The 18047-nt window shown below is 34.8% G+C and overlaps 1 protein-coding gene across 1 annotated transcript in view; it reads left to right on the top strand.

Annotated features, from left to right (window-relative positions):
• Positions 1–3131: 3131 nt before the first annotated feature.
• Positions 3132–18047, top strand: part of LOC145661529 (scavenger receptor class B member 1-like) — a 90477-nt gene continuing 75561 nt past the window's right edge. Inside the window, exon 1 of the mRNA XM_081726848.1 lies at positions 3132–3256. Within this exon, the coding sequence (XP_081582974.1) occupies positions 3160–3256 (97 nt within the window). The 5' untranslated portion in view covers positions 3132–3159. The remainder of the gene's footprint in view (positions 3257–18047) is intronic.

The raw sequence follows: 18047 nt of genomic DNA on the forward strand, positions 1-18047 counted from the left end.
GATACTAACTCAGCAAACTTATGCTACAACAAATATCACCTACTAAAATAAATGACAAATATTACCGTGTAGCGTTATACCTACAGTATCGACTCGTAATTCTCATATCAGTGGTCCATTTCATTTAATCCCGCTTTCGAAAATGCGTCGCGGTGGTAGCTCTTCGTATTCTACGGTAGTATATTCTGCGTATGTTCGTTATTAAGCTTTAAAACGAAGAGAAACCAAAAGGCGAATGGCTTAATTTTCTGGATTCCACATTAAAGACTGAACTGACAGCCAAGCCTACTAGAACATTACGATACTGAACCAGGGGCGAATACAGAACGGGGGGCGCACCTTTCTGAAAGGGAAATATTTCTGTCTTACTTCAATGAGACGAGTTGACAAAAGTATTTTTGTCAATATAAGACAACAAATAAGCTGCTTTCAGTCTATTGTTAGTACAAACTATGTCTCAAGTGTTATAATGTTTAATATTTTGCGCCCCCCCCCCCCCATCCTTCTGAGTAAGAATGAATAATTAGTCAACTTCCAAGGCCAAAGATACAACTTGTGTAAAAAAAAAAAAAAAAAAAAACTATAACAACTTATAACTAGTAGAGAAAACTTCGTTCAACGATTTCTTTTATTTCAGCTAGTTTCTCTTCCAGAAGTGCGGATCAAAATATTTGGTATAGTTGCAATTAAAATATTTGATATAATTATCACCCTAGTTATATGTTCGAGGTCCCAAAGGTCATGTAGGCCCCCTATTGTATTTATGAATATACATTATTTGGCATAATTTGAATGCAATTTGCTTTAAAATCCTCATGTATATACCTTCTGCATCTGAATGCCCCCAACTTTACAGAGAAATCGGCGCCCTTGGGTCGGGCCTAAATGCTAACTCGAGTCGGGCCTCACATTATTAATTCACGGGCCCGGCCTGAGATGAAACCTACATTCACGCATCACATTCAGTACTGGCGTGTTGGCAAAGTAAGAGTGAAATAGGTGCAACAGAAACTGTTGGAAAAGGGCCACGTCTTATTATGGTCCATGCAGGAGGGGAATTTGGGTTTGTTGATAATGCTCTATTATTGTCCAAATCTAAGCAGAAAAAGTGGAGATTATCATGATGAGATGAACAGTAGAAATTTTTCAAAATGGATCGATGAAAAACTACTTCCTAATCTTCCCGAAAACAGCGTTGTTGTCGTTGATAATGCCAGTTATCACAATGTTCAAATCAATAAAAGACTATCTATGTCTTCACTTAAAAGCGACATGATACAGTGGCTATCAGCGACAGACAAACCTATAAACGAAACCGAAATTGAAGCGGAGAATAGAGTAAATACATTGTGGAGAATGAACAAAAGAATTTTTCTTAAGAATTCAAAATGTACCTTATGTGAAACAATACGCGATTGACAAGAAATTTATAAACGCGAGGCACACTATAATAAGACTTCCACCTTACCACGCAGACTTAAATCCTATTGAACTTGTGTGTGGGGGGGAAGGGGGAATAAAGAGCAAAGCAAGGCAATGCATTTCCGATTCACTGGATGAAAAGAAAGAATTACTGGGAAAGTTATTTAATGAATATTCACCACAGAAATGGGTAAAATGTTCTGAACACGTGAAAAAAATTGAAGATTCTTACTTTGAAAGAGACGGACTTATGGATGAGCGTGTAGATGAACTGATAACTAGATTTGGTGAAACCGATTCAGACTCAGATTCATCGGCCGATACAGATTCAGATGAGTGGGAGAGTGAAACTGAAGGAGAAATGGAAAATATTTAGAAGGTGATTTCTGTTATCATTTATTTATTTATTTTTCATTAAGATTCATTGCGAACTTTTCCACCTTTTAATTCATATATTACGTTGGTAAGGAATACCCCTAATCCTACTTAATTCATTTAATATTCAAAGAGAAAATATTAAAATGCATTAAAAATTTAGTGCAATCAATATACAGCATTTACACTCAAATGTCGTAGAAAATCCTCAGACCATTCCGCTCCCTCCAGATTGCAACACTGCAAAACATCATCGTCGCGGAGAAGGGAGTGGGGAAATGTAGGATTAGATGCGCAACAACTAGGCTGCAGCGTTCTGTTTACAAACTTTTTCACTTTTTAGGAGGAATGCCAAAGGGAGAGTTTCGTGACTCTGGTGGTAATTTGTCTAAAGCCCCTGAAAATAGCACAGTATGTTTTTGAAATCGATTGTACAAAATGGGAAGTGGGTGAAAACTTTTATACAAGAGTTAAAACAGACAAAGAAAGGAGGACCTTAGAAAACTATACGCTTTTTTGCTAGTTATTAAACAAATGAACAAACGGAACAATCTCAATCCCATACATAATTATAGATTACTTAAAAGAGTTTTCCTTGTTATGATGGACAGACCTTGAATAAATTTTTATCTTCTCACTACATGCAATAACAACAATCCTACTACAACAGTTTTCGGTTAGTTAAAAACCAGAGTATATCATATTTCGGTGAGAAAATTTTGCAACTTCTTAAGTGGTGTAAACTACGTATATGTTTTGTTAGCGTGCGTTCTTTCCCACCATGGGTCTATCCGCTAAATAAAAATGAAAGACACGTGTAAGAAAACAACGAACCAGATCCCTGCGTCATTTTGACGTAAAAATTGTTTGTATTTAGATATATATATATATAGCTATTCTTTATTACAAATATTAATATATTTGTTATTATACTGTATTTCGTATATAGTTCCGTTGAAAGTAAAATAACATTGTCTTACATTGTCTTGGTAGCTATGGTATGTAGGGAGTCTTGTTACATTGACTGACACAGTAGAAAATTCTCGATATTTGTCGTCATAAAAGAAATCGGTGATATACTAAACCACTTCCTTATTTTGTTTGTAACTGAAATCAAGGCATATAGAAAAAATAGTGTACCAGTGTTTCTGTTATCTAAAACCGAATGAATCAAACAATTGTCTTCGGGTATGCAAACATCAAACATAATGAATAATAATTTCTTTCTTAGCACTGATGAATGCTACTGATATTGGAATAGTTCGTGCTCTGAAACATAGTCTGGCTGAAATCTAGTTACTGCATTACAATAGTGCTACTCGTGACGGCAACAAGCACCGACCGGGAGTGAGATTTCCAAAAATGGAGTCTGCTAAGGTTCTTCTGTCCACCGGAAACACAAAGAAATTTGACATTCAGCTCAACGCAGGAACTACGAAATGCATTTTGATTGACAAAGGTAAGAAAGCTGGTAGTGAATGTTACTTAATATATGAGGTATAAATATTTAAGCATGGCATGGTGATGTAAAGCATGGCGTGGTGGTATAAATATTTAATAGTATGTGGTGTGAAGCAGAAAAATAATAGAAGAAAGGGCACGTCACTTACAATGAAGGTACGTGTAATATGAACATAGACAACATAAAGTCCATTCTTAGTCACTCAGGTAGTAGAGAGCTGCTATCTGAAAGTGATCTAGTTCGAAGTTCAACCACTCACCAGAGATGCCAATTTCTGTACAACTTTGGGGGAAGTGGCTTTAGATATGTGTGTTTCACTGTCAGAAATTGTCTAACACAACATCAATGAAGATTGTAATATAAATACAGGAACCCCAGCGAACTTCGTGGGGAAGGACCGGGCTCCATCACTCTCCTCTCCCCTGAATTAGCACCATTATCACCTAACTTCCTCAAGATCTCTGTACACTTGCTCGTGAGCGTAATTACAGCAAATTACTTCTCCCCGGGTGACGAAACAAGGCAAGAAATAAGATTTCTCATCTAGTCTCGTAAAATTTTTTGTAGAACTCGTAGAATTGTTTCTCGTCTCGTTTTGACTATGGGAAAGCTTATCTGGTCTCGTCTCGTCTCGAATTTTCCTTGTATCGTTTTCTAAAGTTATGTACGTACAAAATGTATGCCTTGATTTTTTTCCCTTAATTTAATCTAGAACTGATCAGAATCTTTCCACATCACGAGAGGAACACGAAAGAGTATGACATAGCAAAGTCTAAGTCATATTTATTATTAGAGTATAACATGTAATGACTTGCATATCTTTAAACGTTGCTAAATGCCCTTCATTATGTTTATATATACAATGATTTTATCGATTTATAGTATTTGTGCTATGATTCATAGAAGTAAACTAGTATTTGACATATAGGGTGTTTCAAAACAACACCGACAACGTTCAGGAGGTGATTCCTGACACCAAGATAAGATAAAAAGTATAGACCAACCTGGGTCCACAAATGCTTCCTTTCGGAGTTATAGGCTGCCAAACACATGAAAAAAAAAAAGCTTTAAAGGTCCATAGCTCCAAAACTATGACACCTACCGTAGTCGGGTCAAGACTTCACTTAGGAACTAATATGTGTCCTATCAAAATATCCGTGTTTCAGAATCCTGCGGTAGACTATTTCCACAACATTTTTTATAGAGGTAATTGTTAGTACTTCAAATTATATGCCCGTAGCCGAACTCTCTCTATAAAAATTGTTGCGTGAGTACCTGAGGATTCTGAAACGTGTATTCTTGGATAGTGCACATATTAGTTTCTAAATGAAGTCTTGACCCGACTCCCATAGTTTTGGAGCTATGGACCTTTGAAGTTCATTTTCAAACGTTTTCGGCGGCCTATAACTCCGAAAGAAAGCATTTGTGTACCCAAGTTGGTCTACACTTTTTGTCTTATCTTGGCGTGAGGAATCACCTCCCAAACCTTGTCGTTGTTGTTTTGAAACACCCTGTATAAGGCTTGGGTGAACTAGTATGGTCCACGATACTCGAGAAATTCCTCATTTCGTGGGCAATACTCCAGCAAATGCAGGTATGCCTATGTAGGGCGCAGCATGAACATTATTCCCATTTTTAGTTCTTTCAAATTTAATGTATTATTTTTGTTTCAGGTCAACTCCGTAGCTTGTGAGTGGTTAAAGGGGCACTAGCCTCTCTGAAAATTTCAGTTGTTGCTTTAGATAAATAAATCTAGTCTGGTCTGCCTAGTATAATAATAATTATTTTTTTTAAAATATAAGCAATCAAAATTTCGTGCAGCTTATTTCGTTAAAAGCAGGAACAGAAAATTGATTTAGTTGCCGGAATAGAAAGCTCAATTTAAATTTTTACAACTTCTAGCCCACTGTTTCTTCGAGAAAAAGTGGAAGCTTCTCCTTTTAAAATATTACACACACACACACACACACACACACACACACACACACACATATATATATATATATATATATATATATATATATATATATATATATATATATATATATATATATGTTTTTACTGTATCACTGTTATTTTCTGTCTCTTATTCTGGGTGGACAGATGAACGGAAAACGTATGTTTCCCGACTCCAGAGACTGGAAGAGATATCTGACACAGGTTTCTGTTCTTATTGACTTGTCTAAATTCCTTGTAGCACTGAAAGAGGGATGGATATAGTCATTTCTTGTTTTTAGAATTTTGTCTTTTGTCGAAAGCTATATTTAGTTTATCTGGTCCTCTGGTATCTCTTTCCCCTCCTTTCTTTTCATCAAATTTCCAGGTTGTTTTATCCCGGTAGGTATGGGTGCTTTATGTTCACTACGTATTCATGTTGTGATCAATTTTACATTTTCAGAAGCTGTGAAAATCACAATAAATTGTGGCAACTGTTCGAAAGCTTTTGCTTCTACGTAGGACAGGGCCGCAACCAGGAAGAGCAAACGAGGCACGAACCCCATTGCGTAGTTGGAAGGGTGCTTAAAGGGGCAACACATACACACATACACATACATACACACACACACACACACCGGATTTCGTATTTTTCTTGGGTAACACAAATCCTAATTGCAGATCTGCATACGAAAATAAGGGAAATTTCATGATAATAGCAATTATGAACTGAGAACGTAAGATAAAGTCAAGCTATCCCACTCACTTACAAATAAATAATAACAACCTTGGTCTCTCTGTTAAAAGTTCTGGCTATGGGCCTATTCCGGTTACTGTTATATGGCAATCCTTCCTCTTGGAATTTATAATACGGAACTTGCTTTTATTACAATATTGAAACATACTCTTCCAACAGATTTAGAAAGTAATAATCGAACTGAATGTGCAGTCGTGATGAACCCCGTCGTAGGTAGATGATTAGAGTGCGCGCCTTGGACACGATAAATCTGGGTTCGATTCCTAGTTGGAGCTCTTGTGGTTCGGATCCCACGTTAAGCTATAGGTCCACGTTTTATGTTACTGAACGCACGTTAAACTCCATATCGCAATGCAAGCAAGTTCTTCCTGTGAGATGCTCTGCACTACAAGGGCAATATTATGCTGCAATTCATGCAACGCTTCTATGTGGATTCCTTTTATAAACTGTTTCTGTCAACTTACGCTAGAGATAAAAGTCGCAAGTGCATACATTTGTGAACAGAGGAGATCAAAGCGTTTACTGATTAATCTGTAATCTGTAAATACCGCTGCAATAATATACAAACCTTGGTAGGGTGTATGGTATGTTGTTAAGTATTTCTGGCAGCAAAAAGAAATATTTTATTGGACGTAAAACTTTAAATGTATATTTCAATCTCGTGCAATAATCCGGGGTATGCTTACATTGTGAGTTTTTTGGTAAGGTTGGTAAGTTTCCCGTCCCGTCCCGTTTTTTTTTTTTTTTTTTTTTTTTTTTTTTTTTTTTTTTTTTTTTTTTTTGGTAAGTTTCCCGTCCCTTTTCAGCGCTGAGAATACGTGGGAGATAGACTTTCACTTTAAGGTTGAATTCAATCCAACACAACGTTCTCCCAATGAAAACTGAACCCGAGACTACGTGTACGAAAGGCGCACATGCTAACTACTAGATCAGAAGGAAAGGTTTCTCTTCCTTTCGTTGAATATAGCGGGTTATTATAATGATTCCAAAGATTGAAATCTGACCAACGTCTCGTACACTAAACAGTTCCATATTCCAAAAGATGAAAGCAATCTTCAACTCTCTCATCGAGTGCATCATAGAGTTCAAATGCCCTTCCTTTATAATCTTCTACATCTGCCTACATTATCTGACGCGTTTTGAGATTGTCATGTAGATTTAGTTCATGTATATCGTTTACATATGCGTTTAAAGTGACTGACTCACATTTTTCACTACCTGCACGACTATATGGACTATTATAAGGTGTGAATATGAAAATGGTATGCGTAAGCATCTGAAACACAAATCGTGATATATCATAGTACATCTTATATTATCTGTATGTTTGAAAACTTTCTTCAAACACACATGTAAAAGCATTGTAATATGGGCACAATAGAACGTGAGTGTTTAATATCTGGATATGACTGTGCTAGAGTTCTGCACGGGCCGGAATTTTTAGCCCGAGCCCGGTCCGGCCTGTGAATTTATAATGTGAGGAACAACCCGAGTCCGAAATATGTTTTATCATTTAGGCCCGAGTTCGCGTGATAATCAAATGAGCCCGAAAAATAATCCCGAGTTACAGAAACTTAATAATTAACGCAAAATTGTATTTTTATTGACAGCGATCAGAAGTTTAATTTTACAGTTGTGCTTTAAGAGTTCTCTAGAAAGAATATTGCAATATATATCGTTGTACAGTATATTTACAAAGTTAGGCCCGAGAAATATGGTTGTATATTTAAAAATTTACGGCCTTAGCCCGGCCCGGGCCCGATGTTATATATGCTTTGTAGGCCCGAGCCCGTGCAGACCTCTAGATTGTGCAACTGAGTTTATTTCAGTACATAGAAACGTTGTTGACCTCACTTGTGACTAGGCCTGTATGGATAGCACAGATCTTTGGCGCAGGAGATACGGGTTCGATTCCCGGCGAGAGCTCATATGGTTCGGCTCCCACGTTAAGCTGTAGATCCATGTCTCATGTAGCCTCGGTGCTGAATATTTCGTGGTAACTTCCTCGCCTTTGATGTAAACTTAGATTCAATTCCCGATGGAAGGTTACCTAGCTAGGTTACCACGTTAAGCTCGTGACAATAGATTCGCTGCTGTCGAAGAATGTAAAATTCCACATAAAGAAATAAACAACGAAACATGTAGAATATACATTTACGATAATGAGTCAGAAGACTTGATTGACTTCTAAAATAGATAAACAAATAGGGATGGGTGGAAACCATTATGGTATAAGTGCATAAATCTTGTATCCGAGGAAAACGAGTTAAAAGTTAGCAGATCTCATGTTTCTTCAGAGGAAGTGCGATCATAACCCCTCACTTTTACTCAAGCTCCAACGAATAGATTACAGAACTATTAGCTTAACATTCGTCGACAAAAATGTTTTACTAACAAATTTAATAATGTTACGATCATATTCTTAAGACATAGTACACCTCGCGATACAAAATTTTCAGTTAAGGGGGTAGACTACTAAATATTTTTGAAAAACTAATAATTTTTCTTTTGCCCGTTTTTCGTAAGTGGAAAGAGGTAATAAAATGTAACTTACTACAATAATAGATAATGTTATTCTACACCCGAAAATACGAATCGGAAGAATTTTCAGTGTTGCCATCCATAGAAATTACAGTGTGACCAGAATTTGAATTACTCAAAAATCTAGATAAAGGCAGCGACTAGAAAAATGAACTCAACGGTAATTGATGACTTATCATGCTGTCTACCTTTCTTGTTTACTACTTTTTAAAAAATGTTTCTACTTACTTTGTAATAATTTATGTACGTTTTATAAAATAAATAGAAATGTTATTTAAAAAGTAGTAAACAAGGAAGGTAGACAGCATGATAAGTCATCAATTACCGTTGAGTTCATTTTTCTAGTCGCTGCCTTTACCTAGATTTTTGAGTAATTCAAATTCTGGTCACGCTGTAATTTCTATGGATGGCAACACTGAAAATTCTTCCGATTCGTATTTTCGGGTGTAGAATAACATTATCTATTATTGTAGTAAGTTACATTTTATTACCTCTTTCCACTTACGAAAAATGGGCAAAAGAAAAATTATTAGTTTTTCAAAAATATTTAGTAGTCTGCCGCCTTAATATTTATAAATAGAAAAAACTTCATTGTAACTATCTGTAACATTTATTGAGGGCGCTTAATTTCGAGAATGTTTAAAACGCTATCTACAAATTTCTTTTTCAAAAACTCTGATACAATGTCACGCTAAAGCAAGAATGAATTGTGCTAATAATGATGTTACACTAACATCATACCCAAAATAGTCGTTTATAGTTTTACTTTTGTAAACTAGACTGTCTGAACATCAGGGTAAAATATTTCCCGAACAGAGGACAAGATATAAGCAAGACAAGATTGTATATTTTAAAATGAAGTGTACCTGTTTCTTAAATTATGGTACTTTTTATTGCCTGCCAGATTGCACTTAAGCAATCAGTATAACCATACCTAATTTAGGTTTTCATCATATTAATATCCCAGAAAAACTTATCCTAAGGAAGGTAGAGATAAAAAGACATAGGAAAAATACACTATTTTACAAGCGCGTCAAGTTAGAAAGATGAAATTTGGTACATAAATTCCACACTAAAAATAAGTGAAACTTGTCCCTGTCTTTTTTTTTTTTTATCGTTTAAGGTGGACAGCGGGTATTTTCTATATAAATAAATATGAATCGCAAGCGACCTCATTTGGGTCACTTGCTGATGTTAATATGTTAAATAATTGTAATCAATAATTACTGGTAAGTTATTAAAATTAATATATATCTATATATATATTAATTTTGTATACATATTATCTATTTATGTAATGTTACTTAGGTACAAAACCGGCGCTAATATTAGCATATATTATTATTATTATTATTATTATAATTATTATTATAAGTAGTATTAGTATTGTTAGTCTTACTTTTCTAATAACTTTTATTATTCATAATCTCTTATATATATTTCAGCACTAAAGAAAAATTAAATTTTCCTCTTGACGCTATTTTAGGTTAGGCGAATATATTGCGCTGCCGAGGGAAGATGGGAACCCATATATGATTTTTTTTTTCATCTCTCCTATACACAACTATTTGGGGGCAGAGAAGTGAATTTGCTACTGAAGCGGTTGGCAACTGTTTTTAACTTTCCATATAAGAAGCGTGATCTGCATAACGGCAGAAACACTTATTTTCTCTTTCTTTGTAATTTCTTGAGAGAGGCTGAGGTCTCTTTCTCTGGACTGGTTCTGATCAGTCGTTCTTTCAGAAAAAGTGTTCGGAGGGGGGGGGAAGGGCGCAGCTGGTACTATTTTACTTATTATTATATTATAGACGTATTATTTTGGTCTCCTCTGAGGGGCACTCTCAGAGGTCCGGGGGGGGGGGTGTGGAAGCTGTGCCCCCAAAAAACATGTCTGGTTCTGATCGATGGGTGTGAGTTATTCTCTCGGTTTAGCCCAAAGTACTGGCTGTCAGATCGGAAATTGTTCTTGAACATAGAATAATGTATGTCTAAAGCAAGGACTGGACAAGGGACTCCATGGGGATAGATTAATTAGATTTTTCCCCTGTTGTATTAATTTTCTTTAAAAAAAAAAGAATACTCGTAAATTATATGTTTGTTTAGATTAATATGAATTTGCGCGTTATTTAAGAGATTTAATTAGGAACTTTATAAAGTATTTTATTGGAGTTTATTGGAGTTTGGTCTTTCTTTTACGAGACCACTGGCTGGATTTCAAATTTTTAGATTAAAAGGCTCCAGGTGCGAGTCAAGTAGACGTCAGTATATTTAAAGCCTGGCCGATAGATTTTGATTACATGGTTCCGCTACGTTTTAAATCTTTACTTTAAAAAGGGGTTAAAATACTTTCTATAAAAATATTCTCAGGGGGCCGCGGTTACACGCTGTTAAAGCGTTCATCTTTAGGTCGATCCTAGCTAGCGCTAAGTGAAGTTTGTGGTTTACAAACAACGTGTGCGTGGGTTTCCTTGGGGTTCTTCCGTTTCCTCCCATTTTCTTCATTTCACCAGTTCACTCATTTCTCATCATCACAGTCTCCTTTAGCCTATACGGCATAACCATGGAACGTAAAACTAAAAGATTTTTTTTATTTCATTTCATTTTTTCTATAAACCTATTCTCCCCGTGCTACGAACGGACATTCCAGCTAATATATGTTAAGTATTAAGTATTGCATAAGTTATATACGCGCAACAATTTACTGACATGAAAAAATATACATGAAATATTGAATAACATGTATAGAAATATTGAATGGTTATAGTACGGGACACTGGACTAAACTTTCTCGCTCTCACTTCTTAAATTAAATCACATCACATTGTAGTTATTACAGAACCATATATTTACGAAATATGAATACAAGTTAGTATAATGGACATTTTGAAGATACTTTATATCGAAGTAAACTCACCCCCACCAACATACTATTCCTTGTGATTTTTTTAAAAAAAAAAACGAAAAATGTATAGATCATATTGACTTTCATTAAGAGAACATTTATCTTCGTAATGTAAACACAATTGCTTGTGTCGTTTTTGACCAAATCGTCCGAAAAAATATCACCCCTAGAGTAAACTACTACTTCTGGATTTTTAAATGAAAATGATTTACCATATTATAGGTTTGTTAATGAAAAATTTATTTGTAGAATATGAACAATGGAGAAAATCGTCCGAGAAAAACTGAACTCTAAGAGTAAACAGGTATCCAGTCAAAGGATGCTTTCTCCGCCTATTGATAATTTTTTCCTGTGATTCTTATTATCTTCCTAATCTATGTAGCAAAGACGGTGGTGGTGGTATCGTAATCCAGCTCTCTTGGAAGCTAAATTGTGCGGTTGGGAATGTGTCTTCCTTTTACTGTTAAGGTTGATCTTGTAGGGAACGCCCTATACTGTAAAGGTTGATCTTGCAGGGAACGCCCTATACTGTAAAGGTTGATCTTGCAATGAACGCCCTTTACTGTAAGGGTTGATCTTGCAGGGAACGCCCTATACTGTAAAGATTGATCTTGCAATGAACGCCCTTTACTGTTAAGGTTGATCTTGTAGGGAACGCCCTATACTGTAAAGGTTGATCTTGCAGGGAACGCCCTATACTGTAAAGGTTGATCTTGCAATGAACGCCCTATACTGTAAAGGTTGATCTTGCAGGGAACGCCCTATACTGTAAAGGTTGATCTTGCAATGAACGCCCTATACTGTAAAGGTTGATCTTGCAATGAACGCCCTTTACTGTAAAGGTCGATCTTGCAGGGAACGCCCTATACTGTAAAGATTGATCTTACATAGAAGACCCTAAATTTTACCAGATTCATGTTTCAAAGCCCAAATTAATAGTACGACTTATCTTTGATAATCTCGGTGCTGCAGAAGAGCTTTACTTCTTCTCTATATAAATATTTTCTTATGTTCGTAGATTATTCCTAGTATATCATGATTCGTTATGTTAAGAACTAAATGAAATAAAGTGGTTGGGCCTAGGCATCAAACGTTCCTTCGTAGTAACAAAAACAATTTTTTTACGCTACATTAACAAAAATATTATACAGTGTAGTAAATGTGAAATAAAAGTGGAAATAAAAAGTGGCTGAATTTTAAAGTCAAAATATTACTTACTCTTATCTCAGGGTTTCGTGGCCTCGGGCTTCTGTCGATCCTCCGTTCGCTGCTAGCTTTCCATCTAAAGTTACCTGTACCATAACTCTTTTAACTCTTTATTTGCTCATTGCAAAACAAAAGGGAGGAAATTTAATTTTACTCAAATTATAAATGACCTTAATTCGAGGGTGTGTCATTTGGAATTTTAGCTTTATCGCGCACTGCACTCAAAATTCAGTTAATGAAAATGTTTGCCACTTTACCTCCTTTCTGATTACTGTCCATTGGACATCTTCCTTTTCTTCTAGCAAGGTAGCTTCGCTGACTCTCCGTGGAAGGTTTCCGTGTTGCTTTGTTGTCATACTCCTGGAAAGTCCTCAGAGTCCCAAACGTTTACTCCATTTACTGAGTTTTATCACTACAGGCGATGTTGCACTTTTATAAAACGTTGATTAAAATATTATACTTATTATACGGTCTTCTGGTATAAGAAAGAATTGCAATACTGTTCTTTTGTCACAGCCCGAAAATAGCGTTTTACTCTTGCGGCCTCCTGCATTTCTACCGTTAGTTGCCCCACTAAAACTGTCTTTCAACGCTCAGGGCACGAAGATGTCTTATTCGGCGGGTTGTTACCCCTGAATTGACGTCTGGACTTCGCGATTCGATGATCTCGACAACTTGACTCTCTCTCAACCTAACCAAAAAACATTTTCTGTCCTCTCTCTGTCCTCCTCTTTTATCATTTCACACTAATTACTTATTCATTTTTGTTTCTCCTTTCCTATTTGTTCTTTACACACTCTGACCATTTTTTTTTTACATTTCGACACACCCCTTGTTTAATCTAACCAATAATTGTTCTTTTCATTTTGTTTCAGTAAGTTTCATTTTCTGTCTTATTGGTTTCTCTCCTTTTTCTTGACCACCCTCTCTTTTAATTGGTTTTCTCCTGTTTCTTAAGAAAGACCTCCCCTTTTCTTTTTTTCAAAGTCACCCTCTTTAGCCAGAGACACCCCATTGAGGTTGCCGCGCTACCAATTTTGAATTATCCTCCAGAGCCAAATGTGAATGCCTTACGAAATTATCTTATTTTAAAATATAGATTTTACTATTTATTAAACCCGATTTATTAAATATTATATTCTTTTGTGACAATTTAATTAGATTTTCTCAGTTGTTACTTATTGGAATACGAATATTTATATTTCTATGACAATCTTATCTTGATATAATAGTGGTAGTATTAATAATGTTGAATAAAACAATATTTCTATCACTGATAGTGTTAATAATTATAATATTTGTTGGTTAAATAAGGCTAATGATAATTAAGGTATCCCTATAAAATGTCTATATCTACTTGAATATGTTATACACAACTAAAATGATCCTCCTTTTTAACAATTCTTTATGCAAAATACTAGTTACCAATAATAATAATAATAATAATAATAATAATAATAATAATAATAATAATAATAATAATAATAATAATAATATTTTATTCTAAATATTTTTACCGATTATGTACAGCTTTTAACTAGTTTAGGAATGATCTTTTGCCTAGCACTAAATTGATACTGTTAATACTTATATGATTATACGTAATATATAGATCTCATATACATAGAGATAGAGAGAGAAAGAGAGACAGACAGACAGACAGAGGGAAATCCTTTCAAAGAAATAGTGCTCCATTTATTCATTTAGATTTGCGTATAAAATATACTCAACTTCGATCATTGTTACGTATTACAGTAATTTTAGTTAAGAAAATTCCCCCACTTTTCTTCCTGTGTATTTCTACCCCCTCTTCTTTCTACGTTCCTTGTCCTGTGATGTTTTTTTTTTCTTATGGTTGCTTTTCAAAGACCTTTTCTTTTCTTTTCCTCTCTCTCTTGCGGCTGCAGACTGACCGCTCTTGGGGACTATGTCTTCTTGTGGTACATGTTACTTGTCTTAATAAATATCGAGAGACGCCGGAGAGTCTTGAGAAAATTTCTTAAAATGACCACAAAACTTAGTCGCGTTACTTTTCTGTCACCATGCGGTTTGTGTTTTCCGCTTATGTGTCGAATATTTAAATTTTTTTCTAGCGTCGTGGCAAGCCATTCTGGACCCCTTACGTAGCCGATTTTGGGTGGTTTTCTCTTCTTTTCCGAAGCGAAGTGTCAGATTCACAGCGTTAGGGCAGCTTCTTTCAAACATGTGTTTAACTGTTGCCACATCTCTACGCGTCTAATTCTAATAATCCATTATATAGCTCATTATTCTCGCTCGTCTCATTACTAAATAGTATTATCCGTCTCGCGGCAATGTTATCTATTCCATTATATGCTCTTAGTAGCAAAGCTTTATTTATACATTAAAATTTATACATTAAAATTGATCTTATAAATGTGACAACGTATGGGTCATTTCTGATTCTGCTTGTCTGTCGCCAGTTAGTCTGAACTGTGTGAATGTTAGCTAGTTTTGTGAAATGGTTCCCTCACTATTTAAAACCACAGTCCGTCTGTTATGTCTATGGTCATTTTCTTGAAAATGCTTTGGTGACAAGCTACAAGTAACACTCTTAAAATAAATAAATGGTCTGTTTCGTATCAGTCACTGAATTGTCTATGTTAAAATTCCTCTCCAGGGTGGTAAAGACGCTACAGTCTAAAATTTCATGGAATAAACCACGAAACTTACAAGCTTGTTCCCTATTTTTCTCTCGTGTGTGACCGTAATATAATGAGGACTACCTTCTGTCTTTTTTTTTTAAGAGAAAAAAATTGGATGTATGCAGCCGTCTTGTTTATTTTGTTTAACCTTAATTAATGTACTTAAATAATATATATAATTAAGCAATGAAGGTAGTTAATTAATATATATATAATTATGCGTATTACAACAGTAATGGCAAAAGATTTTTTTTCGTGTATAAAGTTACATTCTTCCAGTAATAAATATAAACTTGTAGAGAATTTATATAATCCAGAACGTAATTGTAATCGCTATTATTGCGCAAACCTTTTTTCCTTATGTGTAAAGTCAAGGTACAAGTTTTCCTTTAATTACTGCTAATATGCGAACCATTTTAAATACAATACTGGTGTACTCATTAATTATGCTGTTTTTTAATTACTTGAAAAAGAAATGTAAGGAATTTCATTGAGAAACTTTAAGACGAAAACTTCTAATAATTTTCTTTAATTACTATAATAATTATACTATAAATAATATAATATCAGATGGCAAAATAAAATTCTCAGGTGTATGTAAGAAACACATAATCAAACCTTTGTGTGTTGTATAGTACGTTGCACAATTTGTGACTGGCACGTATCTTCTGTGAATCAAATGCCATGATATCAAATTTAAACCTTCTTTCTTTAAGTTTTATTTTATTATTACATATGTCTAAGAGAATTTACGAGTGCGAAAGAGCCATTTAATTTCATGAAAATTCTCAAGGTCACTCCTAAATAAAATTCCCTAAAGTTGAGAAATAACTAAACTTGTGAACGGTAAGAAAATCATTAGAACTTGTAGCACAAAATTAAATATTGCTGCCACAGTTCGGTTAAGCTTATTTCAGTTACCATCAAAACTCACTACGATAATCCCTCCGCCAGGTGATGAATTTCCACTTTGTCAACTGGAATGTATAATATGTTGGAGACAAGTGGCTTCACTCCAAAAGATGAGGACAGGAAAGCTGGAAGGCTTAGATCTGAGACTTTTCTTACACTTAAACCTCCTAAGCGAATTGGTAAGCTTGCTTGAGTCCATTGATCTTCATTCAAAGAATAATTGATGATTGACTGTAATGCATATTTCATACAATTATCAAGCTGAAGTACCTTGGAAGGCATGGACCATGTGGACTACGATAATTATTTCAACAAATTAAACTATTTCTTGCTCTGTTAATATACTGTATTTACTTAGTACTTATCATTTCTTCGATGAATTTTATGTACACATTCATCACGATGGCATCCTGACTTATTACATTTTTAACAGCATAAATATACCGTATTTTACGGACTATAAAACGAACCTTAATTTTTAAGCAATTTTTTTTTTTTTTTAAATACCATAACATTTTTATCATTTTTATTATTAGATGGCGAGGCGGGAGGGAAACAATGTTAGCTTGTAAACCTCCGCAACTCATGTTCGTCGCATCGGTGCACTGCTACTGCAATTTGAATCCAATGTTGCCAGACAAATATAGGACAATTTTTCAGACTGGCGGGAATTTAAAATCAAACACTGGGCATTTTTATATTAATTTCGAGTATAAGACGCACCTGAATTTTGGGGGTAATTTTTCGAAGAAAAAAGTGCGTCTTATAGTCCGTAAAATACGGTACAAGTATGGGCACAAAACTTTTATCTTAGATACCATACTATTGTCATTAACAACAAAATTAACAAACATTAACATCTATTTACTGTAAATATAAAAATTCTATAAACGAAAATCATTCGTAACATTATATAATTTTCTACTTCAATTTTTTAGGTCTTATAGCCAATTAGATTCTAATATAAAAATAATTCTTTTCTGAATAAATAAACAGAATAAAATATACACATTATTGCTGCAAACTATATATTTCAATATCAAGTTTAGATGTGGAATACCAGTCAATAGAGTAGCACCACCCAGACTTCAGTGAACATCTACTGTAGACCTATTATTTTGGCGAAAGAACTTTGATGCCATGTGTCAGAGGAAGTACTCCTGTCTAAACCATAAAACTTGCAATCGAAATGTGAGAAATATTGCAGATGATATGGCTAATTATAACTTTTCAATTGGTCATTAAAAAACGCAATTTGTAACAAATATATAGCGCAGTATAAACACATATATTTAAAAAGAGACAGCCTTTGGTTTGTTTGAAACATAGGGAATAAGGCAGTGACATGAATTTGAAGGAAGAGCAATTTTTTTACATGCTTTATAGCCTTGTTAAAATCCAAACATATTATATTTAGATTTACAATAGTTTCGTGTATCCAATCGTCGCTCGTTCGAACAGCAGAGCTGAACACTACATAAATACCCGCAATGACCGACAATTGAGTACACAAGCCTCTTTGAAATATGATTTAAAAAAAATACATGATATAAACATTTCTAACTTTTTGCATTTTAAAGTTCTTGCATCTTAAAAAAAACTATAAATCATTTCTTTCAAATTTCTGCCACTACAACATATTACACTTTGTCACAGAGCGCCAACGTCAGCTTTAGAGAAACTTTTCGTCTCGGAGAACGGAGCTGGGAGAATTGTACAGCGGGGGACACTTCTAAATGGTACAGCCATATGGAGATTTACGGCTAAGGTGTACCGTTTAGAAGTGTCCACCGCTGTACCAACCGATTAAAGTGGCTGAAACAGTGTTGCCATTACTCATCACATTGGTAGAGATCTGCGCGGATATAAAAT

Source organism: Thermobia domestica, chromosome 10 (genome assembly GCF_964235325.1).
Source record: "Thermobia domestica chromosome 10, izTheDome1.hap1.1, whole genome shotgun sequence".
Taxonomy (NCBI): Eukaryota; Metazoa; Arthropoda; class Insecta; order Zygentoma; family Lepismatidae; genus Thermobia; species Thermobia domestica.